The sequence below is a fragment of the Antedon bifida genome, chromosome 7 (genome assembly GCF_963402885.1).
Source record: "Antedon bifida chromosome 7, ecAntBifi1.1, whole genome shotgun sequence".
In the NCBI taxonomy this organism is placed as follows: domain Eukaryota; kingdom Metazoa; phylum Echinodermata; class Crinoidea; order Comatulida; family Antedonidae; genus Antedon; species Antedon bifida.
In genome coordinates this window covers 9902885-9920305 of record NC_136232.1, presented here as the reverse complement: position 1 = coordinate 9920305, position 17421 = coordinate 9902885, and the positions used below count along the sequence as shown (strand labels likewise).

Below are 17421 nucleotides of genomic sequence, written 5' to 3'. Positions count from 1 at the left end.
TATATCTTGTATTACAAAATAAATTAGTTCAAAGTAAAATAAAAATGGCATGTTTACTTGATTGTCTTGTCTATGAGCAGCACAGGCGACGCGGCAATTTTACTTACATCTTTATTTGACCTAGGCAATCTAACAACAGGATGCTGAGCTCCGGAGATCGAAGGGTTTATCTGTGGCTGCGACACGATCAGTTCCCCGCCCAGACACCACTAGCCGCCGCATAGTACAGTATTATTGGTATTTGTCGCAGCCAGACATAAGATCAAACGACTGTTACGAGTTCCTATCTTGACAAGGCGAACTCAGTGTCATGTTGTTAGATTGCCTTGGTTTGACGCAGTCTGTTTGGTGATGGAAGGAAATCAACTTTATATTAAAATGAACCTAAATATACATTACATCATGTTGGACGAATCCTCCACCCACGTTATAGACCCTACTATATTCAGCTCTCAGAGAATGACATATCTCACATCTATTACTACGGTTGTTCTGCTGATTGTTCATTTTTCACTTCAAGTGGTTGTGTGTCCGGTGGTGACGTTGCTATTCTTCTCTTTTTCATAGCGTGTAAACGAAGTGCAACCAGAATAACAACACACGCTATGATTACGGCCCCTGAAACAGCACCAGCACCTATCGCTATCCCTAGCAGCAAGTCGTCATCATCGTCGTCGCCTGTCGATTGTAGGTCTGCCGATTCTTTTTGATCCGTCGGCACCGTAGGTCCTGATAAAATTTAGAAGAAACAAAATTGTCATTTATTTGTTCCGTATTATTGACGCACGAATGCAAGGAAGCGCGTAGTTTTAGACAAGGGTGGGGATTCTAGGAGGATTCCCTCTTTCAAACTAGGGACCAGCGAGTGATAAAATAGGTCTCTAACTTGCACGTGACGATGTACAAAAATCAAATTGGAGCTCGCAAAAAGTAAATGGCAAAATGAATAATACTATATTAAATCGTTACGCAAAACTTTGCAGTCGAACTCGTACAATGCTACCCGATACACGGCTGTGAACTGCATTACTCGTATACATTTGCATATTGAAATGGCAATCTGTATGTAAAATGTATCTTCTTTTCTTACGCTTTTACACACATTTACAAACACCGTTGTGTGGTGTCTGCTGCAACAATAGTACTATGATACAGTAGTGAACGAACGACATGTTTTGTATTATATTTAGGATATATATCTACTACCACTGACCAGATGAGAAATGGATTATGAGAACTAAAAGTAAGTGAGCATAATTCCTATTTTTAAGTATATCAGGAGAAGGGAATATGGGTGGTTCGGGAATGTCGTCTGACTGGCCTAGCAACCAGGACAAACTTTCGACCTATTGGGAGGAAGAAAGAAATATTTTATAGCGTAGTTCAAAAGCATCATAGATTGGTGTAGGTTTATAGTAGCAGCTGATTATCATCGTTATATTACATTATTCTTCGGTCTGTATGTGTATATATCAAAACAACCAGGAGCGGGTACTAACCGTTAGTGCTTCCCATGAATGCTGTACTGGTCGTAGCTGTTTCAAAAGTAGATTCACTTGTTGTTTGCGCGATAACGTAAGCTAAAAATAAAAACAGTGTTAATGTGTGTCTTAATGGCAATATATAACAGCAGGTTAATTTTAGAATTTATTTGTAATTTTAAGCAAGCATCCCACCAAACAACATCCCTCATCTCACCCAACAACATCCCCCACCCCACCCAACAACATCCCCCACCCCACCCAACAACATCCCCCACCCCACCCAACAACATCCCCCACCCCACCCAACAACATCCCTCACCCCACCCAACAACATCCCTCACCCCACCCAACAACATCCCTCACCCCACCCAACAGCATCCCTCACCCCACCCAACAGCATCCCTCACCCCACCCAACAGCATCCCTCAGCCCACCCAACAGCATCCCTCAGCCCACCCAACAGCATCCCTCAGCCCACCCAACAGCATCCCTCAGCCCACCCAACAGCATCCCTCAGCCCATCCAACAGCATCCCTCAGCCCACCCAACAGCATCGCTCAGCCCACCCAACAACATCCTTCGCCCACCCCAACAACATCCTTCGCCCACCCCAACAACATCCCTCGCACAACACAACAACATCCCTCGCACAACACAACAACATCCCTTACTCATCCCACCCAATAACATCTAACTTGCACGTGACGATGTACAAACAACGGACGCCTTGTGAAAAGCAAGAACAAATTGGGGATCGCAAAATATAAATGGCAAAATGAATAATATATTAAATCGTTACGCAAAACTTTGCAGTCGAACTCGTACAATGCTACCCGATACACGGCTGTGAACTCGTATACATTTCCATATTGAAATGGCAATCTGCATGTAAAATGTATCTTCTTTTCTTACATTTACAAACACTGTTGTGTGGTGTCTGCTGCAACAGTTGTATGATACAGTAGTGAACGAACGACATGTTTTGTATTATATTTAGGATATATATCTACTACCACTGAACAGATGAGAAATGGATTATGAGAACTAAAAGTAAGTGAGCGTAATTCTTATTTTAAAGTATATCAGGAGAAGGGAATAGGGGTGGTTCGGGAATGTCGTCTGACTGGCCTAGCAACCAGGACAAACTTTCGACCTACTTGGGACGAAGAAAGAAATATTTTATAGCGTAGTTCAAAAGCATCATAGATTGGTGTAGGTTTATAGTAGCGCGGCTGATTATCATCGTTATATTACATTATTCTTCGGTCTGTATGTGTATATAGCAAAACGTCTAGGAGCGGGTACTAACCGGTAGTGCTTCCCGTGAGTGCTGTACTACTAGTAGTAGGCCTAAGTGTACTTAAGGGAACGTTGGTGCTCGTAGCTGTTTCCAGAGTAGTCGATTCAGTTACTATTTGCGCAATAACGTAAGCTAAAAATAAAAACAGTGTTAATGTGTGTCTTGATGCAATATATGACAGCAGGTCAATTTTAGCATTTATTTGTAATTCTAAGCAAGCACCACCCAACAACATCCCTCACCCCACCAAACAACATCCCTCACCCCACCCAACAACATCCCTCACCTCACCCAACAACATACCTCACCCCACCCAACAACATCCCTCACCCAACCCAACAACATACCTCACCTCACCCCACCCCACAACATCCCTTACCGTACCCCACAACATCCCTTACCGTACCCCACAACACCCCACCCCACCACATCCCTCAACCCCGCCACCCCTTCCTACCCCACTTCTTCCAATTGGGGAGCCTATTCACGACAAGCTATGCTTTCATTTAAGCTCCTCCACTTTATATTATAAGTTATTAGTAAAGTGAAATAAAATGATATGAAATATGGTTTCGGGGAAATCTAAACAAAATTGACTTTTTGTTCTTTCTAAGTTAATGCAATGGTTAAATATTAACTTACGGCCTAGGCTACTGTAAAATTATTGCATGCGGGCCTACTTAAATACGGTTTTTATGTTACTAAATAAAATACTTATATTACCTGTGTTTAAGAACAACATCAAAGTACCGACAATCGAACGTAAACTGGCCATGTTGTCAGTACAATCAAATAATGTGATTTGATACACAACAGTAAGAAAGTACACACAAACAAAATTGCTGCTGCGATGATACCACTCGATCTGAAGAATATCTTCTCTGCTGAGAGAGAACTTCACAAAATTAACGGAAAGAAAGAAATATACGAGTTATTTAAACGTTATCTAACTATGCAACTATGCCTGAACCATTTATCAGAGGTAATATTGTGCCTTTACTGGCATTAGATAGACCTAGAACCATGGAGTAAAAAATAACGCGTTGGTATAATGGTGTTTAGACACTCGGAGGTCGGAGACAACCGAAGGGGTGTAATTTGAGACGAAGAAACGTATGGTTGACGCGTTACACATCACTTTGTAACCAAATTAAAACTCGCCATTACTCGATATTAGTTATATATGTCTGGTTTTACTTTGTCTATAAACGTCAATTATTATTCTAAAAAATAACCTTGCGAAAAATTAAAGAAAACTTGTTGTTAATTTGTCAATTTACGGAAAGTTACAAGAAGAAACAAAAAGTTTGAATTCGGCAAAGAGGAGAACGTGACCCGAATGAAAATGAGAGCCATATGGCGGAGTAAACACAGGCAAAATAGCAACGGTTGCTAAGGAAACGCAGTTGGAAACGCGTCTTGTGGTGACCCCCACATCTTCTCTATCGGTTATGACGATTTATTTTATTGTATTGTATCTAGGCCTGTTTGTATGTTTTAGTTTCGTTAAAAAAGTTAATCATTGCGTTAATACCACGACCTCATGGTCCACAGTGACGGCACAAGGCCTGTTTCGGTGACCTAATATAGGGCCTGTACGTTAGTCTGGGTTCCAGACGGAGTTTTGACTTAATAATTAATATTAGTAAAAAGATAAATATTTTGGCACATATGGCGTTTCATATGTATACTTAACATAGTCAACAGGTAGACATAAAGTAACAGACAACACTGGTTTAAGTACCGCCTTTATTTCTATTTCAACTCATTTACAACGTATCCCAATTAACACCCATAATATACAGTATATACGCGCATACATCAATCTGCAAACATGTATTATAAAAATAAAATTAACGTAATAGCTTATATACGAAGACTATAAATACAAAATACATCGAATATAAAGTTAATAAAGAAGACATAATAATTAATTTATTTGGCAAATAAAAAATAGTAAGATTCCTACAAAAGTATAGCTACGAACAAAAAGGTTAGGCGATACCAGTGATAATGGTATCTGCTATTTTAAGGCATAGCTTTGGCCCAATTAAATGAGGTGGACGGAGCCACAGAACAATTATTCTTTACATTACACGATAAAAATCAGATTAAAATTCATCCTTAAAGATATATTGTCCCCCTAAAAAAATATTTTTTTAAATTTTGTTGTTGAATGTGTTATTTTAATGTCACATAATGGTTATTCACTCTCACAAAAAATTGGGTCTGAAAAAAAATTAATTACCTGAGAAAAATGTAATTTAAAGCAAAAAATGGTCAAATTGTCTGGGAGACAATGAGTTTTTGGGTAATTTAACTGTATATTTTGTCTTTTTATAGGTGAAATAATTTTTTTCCCCCGTTTTTTTTCTTATGGAAGTGAACAACTTCATTAAAACTGCAAAATGGCCTATTCAAAGTCCGATTTTAAAAATCTTTATTTTTCATGATTTTGGGGGACAATACATACTGTTCTTAATACCTATAAGGACTTGGTAATAAACTATAGAGGGCAGTATGCAAAATTATTTATTAGTACCGGATAACCTTTTAAAATAAGGTAGACGTTTCTTAATTAAATACTAATAACATTAATAAATCGCCTGTCCTTGTTATAATGCTATACAGTTTGATTAAATATAAATTAAAATTCATACTCGTAACCTTATGGTGTTTTTCAATTAATATTCTATCCACTGTAATACTATGTTTAAAGATGTATTGTCCCACTGAAAAATTTGGCTGAATATGCCATTTTAATGCCACAAAATAGTTATTCACTTTGACAAAAATTTCATTGAAAAACAATTCAAATTGGCTGCCAGCCAATAGGTTTTGGTTGAACTTATTTATTTTGTCACTTTATAAGTGAAACATAATTTTTTTTTTCTATGGAAGTGATTAACTTTATTAAAATTACAGAATGGCCTATTCAAAGTTCAATTTGTCATGTTTTTGGGGGAACAATACATCTTAAATATTATTACTGTACTTAGTTTTTGACATAAATATGTGACAGATATAATAGTTTGATATTATAGTTTTAAATTATGAATGTAATATAGTTCATAATATAATATGTAAGCACTCAATATTAAATACAAAACTTATTTAGTTTCAAGTTGTCGATAACAGGTTACCATTAGGTCAAAGGTCAAATGTGATGCACAAAAACCTTGCAAAAGTTAGATATGATAGGGTTTATTTAGCCTTATTGTTTAATGCCTAAACATGCAGCATATAATTTTTGGTAAACACTTAAAATTATTAAATTTGTTTATACCGCAATACACAATTAGATGTACGTGAACTAAAACACTTATCATCTAAAGCTAAGATATATCATTAAAAATATTTGTAAACAAAATAAGTAAAAGTTTATCTAATAATACATCAATGTATTATTTCAACTTGTGATAAATAATAATATAAAAGTTACTAATATTAATTACACTAAAATATTCCAATAAACTATAATTATTATTACAAAATACTGCTTTTATATAAAATTGTGACCAATTGAAATTAAAAATAAACTGAATCTATCCATTATATTTGATTTAGATATATAACACAATCAACTCTTCCAAAACCAACATTAACTGAAAACTAAATAAAAACAATTCCTTCCCACTATCTAAAATGCATTCTGCCACTGGACGTTGACACCCAATGGTCAATAATGGTCAACAGACCAGACCACTGTACAACTGTTTTCAAACCATGTATAGTACTGTAACATAATTCATATAATTCCACTTGTTTTTTTCATTAAGGTACAGAAAATTTAATTTAAATAACAAAATGTCACTATTTAGAATTATACAGATTAAATATTCCACACACACACACTTCACGCTTATTGAAATAAATTATAATATTCATATTGTTTTTTTATTACAATATTTTATATATGCATTGACAGTAAATAGATACATGAGGTTTAACTGCCGCACAGCAGCCACATGAGACGATGTGTACCAAGTTCTTTTACATGTCCTATATACACATGACCCCATGACTTTACGTCCCATCTGAAGGACGAGGCAATGAGAGTAAAGCATCTTGCCTAAGGACACAATCAATATGCTTGAACCCATGCCTCTTACATGCTAGTTTGATCCCTGCCATAATGCCATGCCACTATCTGAATATACATGATTGATATTGCAATACAATATGTTTACTGTATAGTTTGTGTATATTATGATAATATATTCACCTTCTCACATTATTGCCAAACTTCAGAGTACTAATATCCATGCATTCAAATTATATTAGCCTACGTCTAGTTTTTCGGCCGGATCTGCGACTCCAACGACGTAGTTTGCGACCTCCTTATCATCTGGTTTGTTGGACATTACCCACACATCCTCCACGCCACCGGTCTCATCCCGACACAGTGGGCAAGTGCTGTGTTTTCTTTTCCTACAAAATGGTGCATTATTTTAGCTACATGTTTTATAAAATCAATATATAAATCCAAAGGCAAATTACTGAAAAAATGACAATGCTGTGGGTATCAGTGGCTGGATCTCAATGGAGATACAAAAAAAAAGCGAAAAGCTAAACCAAAACGATAAAAGTAAAACAGCCAGAAAAGTTAGCAGAGCAAGTGAAGGAATTTGGATAACGTCATAGCATAAGAACTGACAAGTGCTGCCTGGGTGGACAGGAATAAAAGAAATACAACAAAAGGAGACAGGGTAGTGAATGGTGGGTGGAGACTGAATAAGAGTAGAAAACAAAGAAGTATTATTATTAAGTTGACAAATCAATATGGGATTAAACTGTGGATGTACTCCTTATCCTCTTCCTTGACTATTTGTTACCTTTTTTACTTTAATCTCGACCACACCCTCTCCCATGAAGGCCTTTCCCACCACCCTTTCCCACATGTGACTAGCTCTGGAAAATGTGATGTGACCATATGTGGACATGATGATGTCATATCACTACCCTTCTGGATCTGGATCTGGATGGATACTGACGAAGGACCACATGGGTATATGCGTCAGGGGGTGCGTCTCTCGGTGTGCAAACATTATACTTAACTGAATTTTTTTCTTTTTTTTAAATGTTTTTTTTTTTTTTTTTAAATACCCTTATTTAAGCATATCACTACTTTATTGGGGCACATCATACTTTTTTTTTCAAACTAGTTTGATAGTGTAGACAGAGCTCAGCTTAATGTACAAATGGCCCAAAGTACGTACCACTGATCAATACATTTTTGGCAATAACTATGTGTACAGCTCAGAATTACCTCTGACCTATTATCTAGACAAATACAGCATTCATTGTCATCTGCTTCCTTTGAAATTTGGTCAATACTGAAAAAAATGAGAAATAAATGAATTTTAAGTTAGGCTTATGGGCAATGACCCAGGCAATATATGTGATACATATGTGAAACTGTATTAAGCTCTGTCTACACTATCAAACTTTGTGTGACAAAAAAATGATGTCATCATATCACTACCATGTTTGGGGTGTAGACAGAGTTTTACAGAATTTGCCTATAAAACTAGAGAGAGAGAGATTCTACTTTAGAATTAATATCAAATTAGTAATCGTACTTAAGAAATAAAGTAGACACACATAATTCAGGCGGTGTACTGCTATCTGCTGGCATTTGAGGATCATGTGATGAAGGGTCATGTGATGAAGTTGATTGTATCATCATGTTCTGTTCTTTAATAGCTTGAATTTGTTGTGGTATACTTTCAAATACTGTGATAAACTGCCGTAGACTCAGTTCTCTCGTTGACAAAATCTGTCCACTTGTTAAGTCTACCTATACAAACAAATACCATAAAGGCTCATTTACAGAGACGAGCGGTAACCGTCAAACAAATATAGAATCTGTTATTCCATATGACCATATTTACACAAAGCACGGAGCGGACCTGTGGTTTCCGTTTAAGATAGATACAGACTCTACATGGGACAAGATACATGGTTTTTTCGCTTACCGCACATCTGTGTAAATTGGCCATAAAACAGGCTTTATTCATAAAACAAGTGAATCTTTAAATTTTATCTATGTAATTAAATGGACTTTGTACCTTCATACCTTAAAGCAATTTATCCTGACAGTTTTCTTCCACAAAACAGTGTCATCAGAATGACATTTGATAGCGAACACTAACCCCTTTCCACTCGAATCACTTACATCACTGGTACTGTGTCAAAAATCAATACAGAATTGATTATTGGTTATTGATCGTGTGTATTCTAAAACTCCCAATTGAGTTTTGTATCATTTACTGTTTTACTAAATATACATATAACTGTATTTACTACAGTAGTAGAAATATTACATAGATTTTTTGTTTTTAAATTGTATTTTTTGATGTATATTTTCTGTTGGAACTTTCAACACAAGCTTTGCTTCATGAAATCTGTGCCTCCTTTATGTTGTATATTGTAAGAAATTATGTTTATTTGTGAATGAAGGAAATAAATATTATTTTGAATTTGAATTTTTGATTTTACTCTTTAACCAAATGTCAACTGATTGCATATAATTATGTTACCTTTTGATAATAATGTAATGTCATTGTTTTTTAATGTATTGTTTTGAATGCATTGTTAAACAAGCCTCATTAGAGCACTTTCTAAAATTGTTAGCGTCAGTCAGAAACTCACACTTTATTTAAGTTATCAACTGCATCCACAAAATCTTCATACTTGAGTGTAGCAACTTGATGTAATGAGATTGCCTGACTTTGTACAAAACCTTTGACAGATTTGAATGCTTTTACAATACCCGACGACCTCTCAGTAGCCAATGTTTGTCCCATTTTACTGTAAAGAAAACAATGTTTGAAACTGAAAGCTTCAATCAATCAAATCAATGTGTCGTATCTATCAAACAATAATAATCAAAAATATTTTAAATTTTATTTAAATAATTATAATATTAATACCTACTACTCTAATAACATTAATTAAAAGTACAGTGCTAGTTAGCTATGCCTAGTGTGCGGAGTTCTGCATCGAATAACCCCTCCATCACTCTATGTGGTAAAAGGCCAAGCAGAGGGCACGAAACCTGCCCCTATCCTATCAGCTGTTTGTCATATAAAGAAAGTTAGGCTAGCCTAGGCCTCTAGGCCTAGTAGTTAGTATAGTAGAACTAGAAGTAGGGGCCTAGTAGTAAGCAGGCCTAGCTATAGCTAGCCTTAAACTAAGTCCAGTACAAAAATATATATGGCGGAATGTATCTTATAAACAAGTACACTTACAATGTATGAGATCGACTAAGACTATGATTTTTTATTAAGTGTCATGACTATATTATAAACAACGTTCAGAAGACACTACTCAACTGCAATAATATCAAAAATACACGAATCGAATCGAAGATAATCATTTGACATGTGATGACATGACATGACCTACAGTATTTAGTTTAGTTCTACCATTCTTGAAAAGTGATAGTTGTTCAATATGTTATAAAAAAACATACTTTCAGAATACGTAAGGTGAATATTAAATATATAAATATAATTTATACAATTATTAGTTTAGTTTGTTATTATTAATCACTTTATTATATTAAATTATGTACAATATTTTAATAAATCATATTTTTTTGACCTTGACTAATAATGGTACCGTCTGAATCTGAATTTTGCCATTTGCTCGGAAAAATCAGTTTCCATCCCGCCAATATTTTTTCCTGTAAAATTCTTGTATTGCTGTACATACAATGATTAGTAAGGCATATTAACTAATAATAAAAGTAGTAGTGTATACCCTATATTACATTAGGCAATGGATATACCATATAACAACAGACAAACGAACTAAAAGTGGTGTTGATTGATGGTGGTTAGGGTAGGCTAGCTAGGCCTAGCCTCTCTAGGCAAAATCATTTTCTAAAACTTAATTAATTTTTAAAAGGAGAGTCGAGTATTGACCCACCGTATGGCCGGGCTGGTAGTCGTGACTAGGTATTGTCTAGCCTAGGCCTAGCTTTATAAATATTATGGTCGGTGTGGGCCATAATAGTATATATCATGGCCTATTAATATGCTGTTTGCGCACCTCCTATATTAACATCTAATAAATTTATAAAATTGTAAAAATAATTTTTATTTGTTTCAATTTTAGTTTTTTTAGGCCTAGCTAGGCCTAAATAGTAGAGGCCTATCTACTTTTACTAGGCCTATCTACTTTTACTAGGCCTATACTAATGTTGTTTCTAAATTGTTATCTTTTCACTTCGTATTGCAGGGAATTTATCTTGATTTTTCCAAACATTCAAAAATGGAATTGAATGACGGTAATAAAGAACTGGAGTTAAATGACAATAATGATGATGCCAATGTATACTTAGAAATACCATTGGCACAGAGATTGGCGCAAAAAGTGAAATTAAAAAATGGAAAGAAGAAATCTAAAAATGAAACAGAACCAGACAAATGCGGACGATCAAGTATACCTAGTGATGAAGCCTTAGATGCTTTGAATGTCTGGCTTTCTCAAAAATATGAAAAGGAAAATGACAGTAATACAACTGTGAACGCTGCAAACAAATCTCCAGTATTTTCTAAAAGGGAAAGAAAGGAAAATAATGCAAAAAAAGAAGACAAACGTAAAAATGTTTTTCATAGTGTTAATGATCATCATCGTGGTCGTAAAAAAGTGGAGGAGAAAGAAAAATGCAAACTGGAGGAAGAGGAAAAGTCTACATCGCCTGTATTTACAAAACGTGGTAGAAAAAATAAGATAAAAAGTGGGCACAAAAGGCTGCATGTTCACACTGAGGATGAAGAAGAAGAAATCCATCTTTCAAAAAGATTAGTTTCTAAACAAAGAATTGAATCGAGTTCAGAAGATGACGTCATAGAGATTTGTGAACCCGTTGATAATCCTAAAAAGAGAAAACCACACAAGCGTGGTTCGTCTCAGAGTAGACGCTCTAAGAGATCCAAACAACTTCCTCAACCAATACCATCACCGTTGGTGAGGGCATCACCAATGAGTGCATTTGGACGACCTGCTTCTCCAGCAACCATGGTACTGGTGAAGCAACTGGAAGATGACGAGATGATGGCTAAGCGATTACAGGTATACTTACTTAGTCCGGGACATACCCAAACTTATATGAGTAGATTCCTCCATAACTTCCTATCTGCTATTGTGACAGCCAGTTCCTCTCTCTGCATACCAGTATCCGTCTCTCTAATTGAGTTTTAATAATAATAATGTAGTAATAAATGAGTTTGTAAACCAGTTTGTTTCTGAGAGACTTTCTGCTGGCCTCATGAGGTAGTTTCGTCAATGTTTAAACCTAGATATGAATAATTTCCCAGTTTTAAAAATAATTGAAAAGATATTTTATTTTATAGGAAGAATTTGATGCAGAAGAAATCGCTAACAGCCTAGCACCAATACCTCAAGAACAACCAATTCTACCAAGATTTGAACCACAGCAGCATTATATACACAGACCAACGCCTAGAAACCAAAGATACCCCATACTGCAACCTACCCAAGCTACCGCTTATGGGGCCGGTACATGGTCCCCAGTCCACCTTAATACTGGCCCATCATTTGATGACTTTAACATGATTCAACCATTTTTAGAAAATTACTTAAACATGGTAAGTATGATTAGTAATACCTATATTGTTTTTAGAACTTTAATATTGTAAAGCTCTGTCTACACTATCAAACTAAAAGTTTGAACAAAAAAATGTGATGTGCCCAAATATGGTAGTTATGACATCATCATGTCCATATATGAGCACATCACATTTTGTTGTCACATAAAGTTTTGATAGTGTAGACAGAGCTTAATGCACAAACTTTGTCCACACAATAAAAGACCTCTTTATATTAAAGATGTATTGTCCCTTGAAACACAAAAAATGAAAAAAAAAATATTCTAAATTTAAATTGGCCATATCAAAGTAATATTAAAGTTATTCACTTTGAGTCGAAAATTCGAGCCAACAACAACAAGTTTACGTAATTAACAGGTAAATTAATTTGATTACATTTCGTCTGGAAAATCGTCGCGAGCGAAAGTAAACAAAGATTTCAAACCACGAGTATGCATTATGCAAGATGCTAATTAGGATTGTTTACAACTCGTCACGGTTGAGAAGGTGTTTTCACACAGATCGCGAGGAAGTTTTATGATTATGCATACATAGTAGCCAAACAAGCACGTTGCATTATGAGATATGTTTTGATCGTAAACTTTGACTGGAAGTCAAAGTTATTTTTTGAACAAAAAAACGTCTGTGTTTCAGTTAAATTTTTTTTTTTTCTACTAATTTTTGGTGAAAGTTAATAACTATTATGATACTTCAAAATGACCCACTTTTTTTCGAAATATTTTATTTTTTATTTTTTTGGAATTAGTCAAAGGGACAATACATCTTTAAAGTAGGGTAATTTTAATCAATGATTTTGGGTTTAAAACTTGATTGTTAATGTATTCATGATATTATTGAGGTTTTTTGCTGGTTTTGTTCCTCATTTTGTAACCATTTGTAAAATTTAGGTAGTACTGTAGCCAGAGTCGAAGGTAAAAAATAGTGTATTGGCTATTATATTATTATTATAAATTATTTAAAATGTTAGACTGGTTAATCACATTCTCAATTCTATGTAGTTTATTTTGAGCACCACGATAGGCCTATACTTATTCTGTCGCAGTCTTTGTGTTTTTTCCACTAATGATACAAACCCTTTAACAAATCTTATTAACGTCCTTTTCCATGCATGATAATTCTGTTATGTTTTTTTTTATTTTATACAAACTGACACAGATATTAGTAGGCCGGATTTGTTTAACATGATGTCCCAGGGAACATCTCATTTTTAATTTCCACAACAATTATCCGCTTGTACATGGTGATACAAACATAACCCTATTAAGAAGGACAAATTGTTACATGTTATGAAATTACTATTTAATGCGTCAAGGCCTACAGATCTTTTAATTCCACGCATCTGTCCGTTCTTACTAAACACACAAACATAACTGTTTTACATTATGTTATTAGCTGCTGACTTATGCCAATGTTTCACATAATATTGTGAGTCATGTGATAAAATTCTGAATCTGTCACCTGACATTTTTCCGTCAGGTGACGTTACTCTTCGGCCTTGACCGAGACTCACAAGTCATTGTGGGACCCGGTTGTCGGCATAGCCGAGTCATATGGCCTGAAATCAAATTCATTTCTATGTCAAAATAAAGTAAATTGATTAATGTCAATTTATTTTAATAGAAAACAAGAAATAACTATGATATGTGTATAGTACTGGAACTGGATTACAGTTGTATTTTGTCTATAAAGAAACTTTTCTTAAACCCATCACAAATCATAAAAAGTACATCTAATAAACATATCTAACTAAAATTGTTTAGGATTTTTGTATTAAAAAAAATATAGGTGATATTCAAATATAATGTGATATTCTTTGACATGATATATTCCGAAGTATCAATAAGTTATCTATTTTCTATGTCCAACTTGGTGTATAAAACAATTTTTGAAATTCGTCTCTAAAGTCATTTTTGCTCTTGTTTGTAATAAATGAATTGAATTATTATTTAATTGATTTATGTTACAAATGAATACAAATCTATGAACTGAATCTGTAGCTCGATAAATCTAAGACTTATGACGTCAACCCCAACTGAAAGTAGCTCAACTAAACTAGTAATTGGTAATCAACACGTAATTTTGGAAGTTGACAACTGGTTATCATAAGTTTGTTCTGAAATTCTTCAAATTGTTTTCTCTTTTTTTTACAGATAAATACGCCAACACCACCTCGACGACCAAGAGGCAGAAGGAGAAGACAAGATCATCATAACCATCATCATCATAGATTTGTAGAAGATGAAATTGACGATGGCAATAACTATGAGGTATGTTTACTCATTTACCCTTAACAGTTAATCTCCGTTTACACTCTCAAACTAGTTTGACAAAAACTGTGATGTGCCCAAATATGCTAGTGATATGCTAAAATATGCTAGTGATATGCTAAAATATGCTAGTGATATGACATCATCATGTCCATATTTTGGCACATCACATTTTTTCGTCACATAAAGCTTGAAAGTGTAAACAGAGCTTTACAGAAGTTGATTTAGAGTATCTCTAGAGGGCTCACCCAAAGGTTTACTGACATGCTCTAAGATGGCAACGCCCTGTGTTTTTATTTGATTAGTTACAGAAGTCTTATTTATCTCTAGACAAAACTGAGCACATCCTTATTAAGGTGTCTGGGTCATATTTGTACAGATTTACAAATATTGCATCCTTACACTTAATTTCTAGGTAGAGAAGTTTAAAAAAAAAATGATGATTTTATTTTGTATGTATAAACAAATGCGCATGTATTAGCCGATTCTCAGTATTGTATCTATTTTCAAGGTATCATAGGAACATTTGCTAATACTGTACAACAAACATCACATGTGTTTACACATATCTTATAGTAGTGGTTTGACCTAACCTTACATGATACAGGCACCACATGTGATATAAATGAGATGCTGTATTATCAAATGTTCCTATGATACTGTACTTCGGAAATACAGTAGATAGTATGTGGAGATACAGCACTGGGAATCGGGTGCATGTATTATAATAGTATAATCTATGTAATAAAGTTGAAAATAGTATTGGGGTGCAATTTAAAAAGACTAATTTCTATTTTAGACATTGATGGCACTAGCTGAACGATTAGGCCCTGCCATTGAGAAGGGACTAAGCGCTATAGAGATTAGCCAGCTACCCACGTTTATTTACACACCAGACTGTAAGATACAAAACAAAGCCTGCAGTATATGCATGGCTGACTATGAGACGGGCGATAATCTCCGTAAGCTACCATGTTTCCATGACTACCATGATACATGTGTTGACCAATGGCTAGTGGTGAGTTTGAAATATTTGTTTCTAGTAAAATTTTTGTAGTAATACTCCAGAGGTAAATATATTGTTTTTGTTGATTCATTATTGTCTGACATTTTTTCATTATGCTTGTTTCGTCTTCCTTATTTTGTTCATATCTTAAGCTCTGTCTACACTATCAAACTTTATGTGATGATGTCATAGCACTACCATATTTAGGCATATCACTAACATTTGGGCACATCACTAACATTTGGGCACATCACTAACATTTGGGCACATCACACTTTTTTTGTCAAAGTAGTTTGATAGTGTAGACAGAGCTTTATGTTATAAATATTATACACTCAACTCTCCCAATAACGTACACTCTTGCCCCCCCCCCCCCCCCCACCAGAATTTCTGTTATTCCTAGTGTTTTTAATGTCTCAAAAAACGTCTGATTTTGGGAGAGTTTTCAGAGAGTCTACTTTTTACTCTTGAATTCTATTTTTTTTTCAACAGAAAAATCCTGCCTGTCCAATTTGCAGGGTAGAAGTTCAGATCTAAATATTAACCAAGTTTTCAAAAAACCAAGAAGTACCATAGGATACCAATTTATTAAAATGTTTGTTAAAGTTTAACATTTGTAGAACTCAGTATCTATAAAACATGAGAACTTTTATATTTTTTGTTATTTATTTTTAAATGATGTACTAAACTAGAAAAAAAGAAAGCTATGAAAACACATGTAGAGACCAGTGACCATGTATTGCATATGCATTTAAACAGTTGAAATGTTACACTCACAAAACATGGAATCACATATGCAGCTGTCTGTAAAATAGTGTGTAATTGAGGGTAAACTTTGAAAGTAACATCACATTTTGTAAGTGAGTTTGCAGAATAAGGTTTGTTTGTTTTTATTTAGACCAAAAAATAATGAGATGCTTTACTTAATAAAAGAAAACTGGAAAGTCCCAAAAGGAAAATGATTTTGACTGTTAGAAGTTCTAATGTAACAACATTGTTGCACAAATAACTACTACAAACCAACTGTGATAAGTGTATTCCTTTTATACCAAATGTAATCATGGAAAAATTATGTTTTACTATTTTGATTTAATTTGTTCACAATAGAATCATGAAAAATTAAAGCACTAATTATGATTAAATAAGGATAATGACGAAAACAAAAATAATACAGTCCAGTATTACGTCATTCACTTTTGGTACAGTACTGTATAAACGTTTCATAATATGAACAGCGCCCTCTATTGTTTCATTTAGAGTTAAACTTTGTGTTGACGTAACATTTTGTCATAAAAATTAAGTAAATACTTTCTAACAGTGAGAATTAAAGTGTTAAGTTTGTTTTAAAGATGTTATTTCGTGGTATTTTATAGCGCGTTTACTTAAACACGTGACCCCAACATTGAATAAAAAAACCGCCACATTGAACATTTGGCGTATGTTTCTAAATTTAAATATCTTTAGAACTTAAGCCATGTTCTTATTTTCCACTAAATCTATTCTAAACGTCGAGTATGTGTTTTGTACTCCATCCTTTGGAGAAAAAAATAAAATGTAGACTCCATTTCATTCACACAAACCGGATTACAGTATATTAATCCCGAGAAACAGTATAGAAATGTAATGCACATTTTATTTAGGTGCAAATGTGTTTTGTTTTTTGTATATTGGCGTTCAAAAGTTGTTTTTGTATTACACTGGTATTCTAGTGTGTGCACGAAAG

At 34.4% G+C, this 17421-nt stretch overlaps 4 protein-coding genes across 6 annotated transcripts in view; 2 read left to right on the top strand and 2 right to left on the bottom strand.

Moving 5' to 3' along the window:
• Nucleotides 1-61: 61 nt before the first annotated feature.
• On the bottom strand, nucleotides 62-3928 carry LOC144847993 (uncharacterized). Of its 2 annotated transcripts, XM_078704640.1 has the most exons (4): nucleotides 3508-3928; nucleotides 2794-2916; nucleotides 1500-1580; nucleotides 62-729 (listed from the first exon to the last, which is right to left on the bottom strand). In XM_078704640.1, exons 1-4 carry the CDS (start codon nucleotides 3557-3559, stop codon nucleotides 482-484), a joined length of 504 nt encoding a protein of 167 aa, XP_078560766.1. In that variant the 5' UTR covers nucleotides 3560-3928; the 3' UTR covers nucleotides 62-481. The 2 variants fall into 2 exon arrangements, with proteins under 2 accessions (XP_078560766.1, XP_078560767.1); XM_078704641.1 differs by lacking the exon at nucleotides 2794-2916.
• LOC144847985 (homeobox protein aristaless-like 4) overlaps nucleotides 1164-17421 on the top strand; it is a 49577-nt gene continuing 33319 nt past the window's right edge. The window contains exon 1 of the mRNA XM_078704626.1: nucleotides 1164-1243. The gene's annotated coding sequence lies outside the window, so the exon portion shown is untranslated. The remainder of the gene's footprint in view (nucleotides 1244-17421) is intronic.
• On the top strand, nucleotides 2403-16657 carry LOC144847971 (uncharacterized). 2 transcript variants are annotated; one of them, XM_078704604.1, is made up of 6 exons: nucleotides 2403-2534; nucleotides 11032-11868; nucleotides 12150-12404; nucleotides 14576-14692; nucleotides 15492-15710; nucleotides 16191-16657. In XM_078704604.1, exons 2-6 carry the CDS (start codon nucleotides 11065-11067, stop codon nucleotides 16233-16235), a joined length of 1440 nt encoding a protein of 479 aa, XP_078560730.1. In that variant the 5' UTR covers nucleotides 2403-2534; nucleotides 11032-11064; the 3' UTR covers nucleotides 16236-16657. The 2 variants fall into 2 exon arrangements, with proteins under 2 accessions (XP_078560730.1, XP_078560728.1); XM_078704602.1 differs by lacking the exon at nucleotides 2403-2534 and adding an exon at nucleotides 10396-10511.
• LOC144847989 (RING finger protein 141-like) lies at nucleotides 3649-10138 on the bottom strand. The gene is made up of 7 exons (XM_078704633.1): nucleotides 10038-10138; nucleotides 9439-9597; nucleotides 8864-8972; nucleotides 8367-8584; nucleotides 8004-8120; nucleotides 7018-7215; nucleotides 3649-3668 (listed from the first exon to the last, which is right to left on the bottom strand). The coding sequence occupies exons 2-6, from the start codon at nucleotides 9591-9593 to the stop codon at nucleotides 7065-7067; spliced, it is 750 nt and encodes a 249-aa protein (XP_078560759.1). The 5' UTR covers nucleotides 9594-9597; nucleotides 10038-10138; the 3' UTR covers nucleotides 3649-3668; nucleotides 7018-7064.

Coding starts and splice junctions, on each gene's coding strand:
- LOC144847993 (XM_078704640.1), bottom strand. CDS start 3,559: ATGGCCAGTTTACGTTCGATTGTCGGTACTTTGATGTTGTTCTTAAAC. Junction 2,917..3,507: donor GATGTTGTTCTTAAACACAG/GTAATATAAGTA, acceptor TTTTATTTTTAG/CTTACGTTATTGCGCAAATA. Junction 730..1,499: donor ATTCATGGGAAGCACTAACG/GTTAGTACCCGC, acceptor AAATTTTATCAG/GACCTACGGTGCCGACGGAT.
- LOC144847989 (XM_078704633.1), bottom strand. CDS start 9,593: ATGGGACAAACATTGGCTACTGAGAGGTCGTCGGGTATTGTAAAAGCA. Junction 8,973..9,438: donor GTTGATAACTTAAATAAAGT/GTGAGTTTCTGA, acceptor TTTTTGACACAG/TACCAGTGATGTAAGTGATT. Junction 7,216..8,003: donor CAAAAATGTATTGATCAGTG/GTACGTACTTTG, acceptor ACCATTTTGTAG/GAAAAGAAAACACAGCACTT.
- LOC144847971 (XM_078704604.1), top strand. CDS start 11,065: ATGGAATTGAATGACGGTAATAAAGAACTGGAGTTAAATGACAATAAT. Junction 11,869..12,149: donor TGATGGCTAAGCGATTACAG/GTATACTTACTT, acceptor TTTATTTTATAG/GAAGAATTTGATGCAGAAGA. Junction 14,693..15,491: donor ACGATGGCAATAACTATGAG/GTATGTTTACTC, acceptor TTTCTATTTTAG/ACATTGATGGCACTAGCTGA.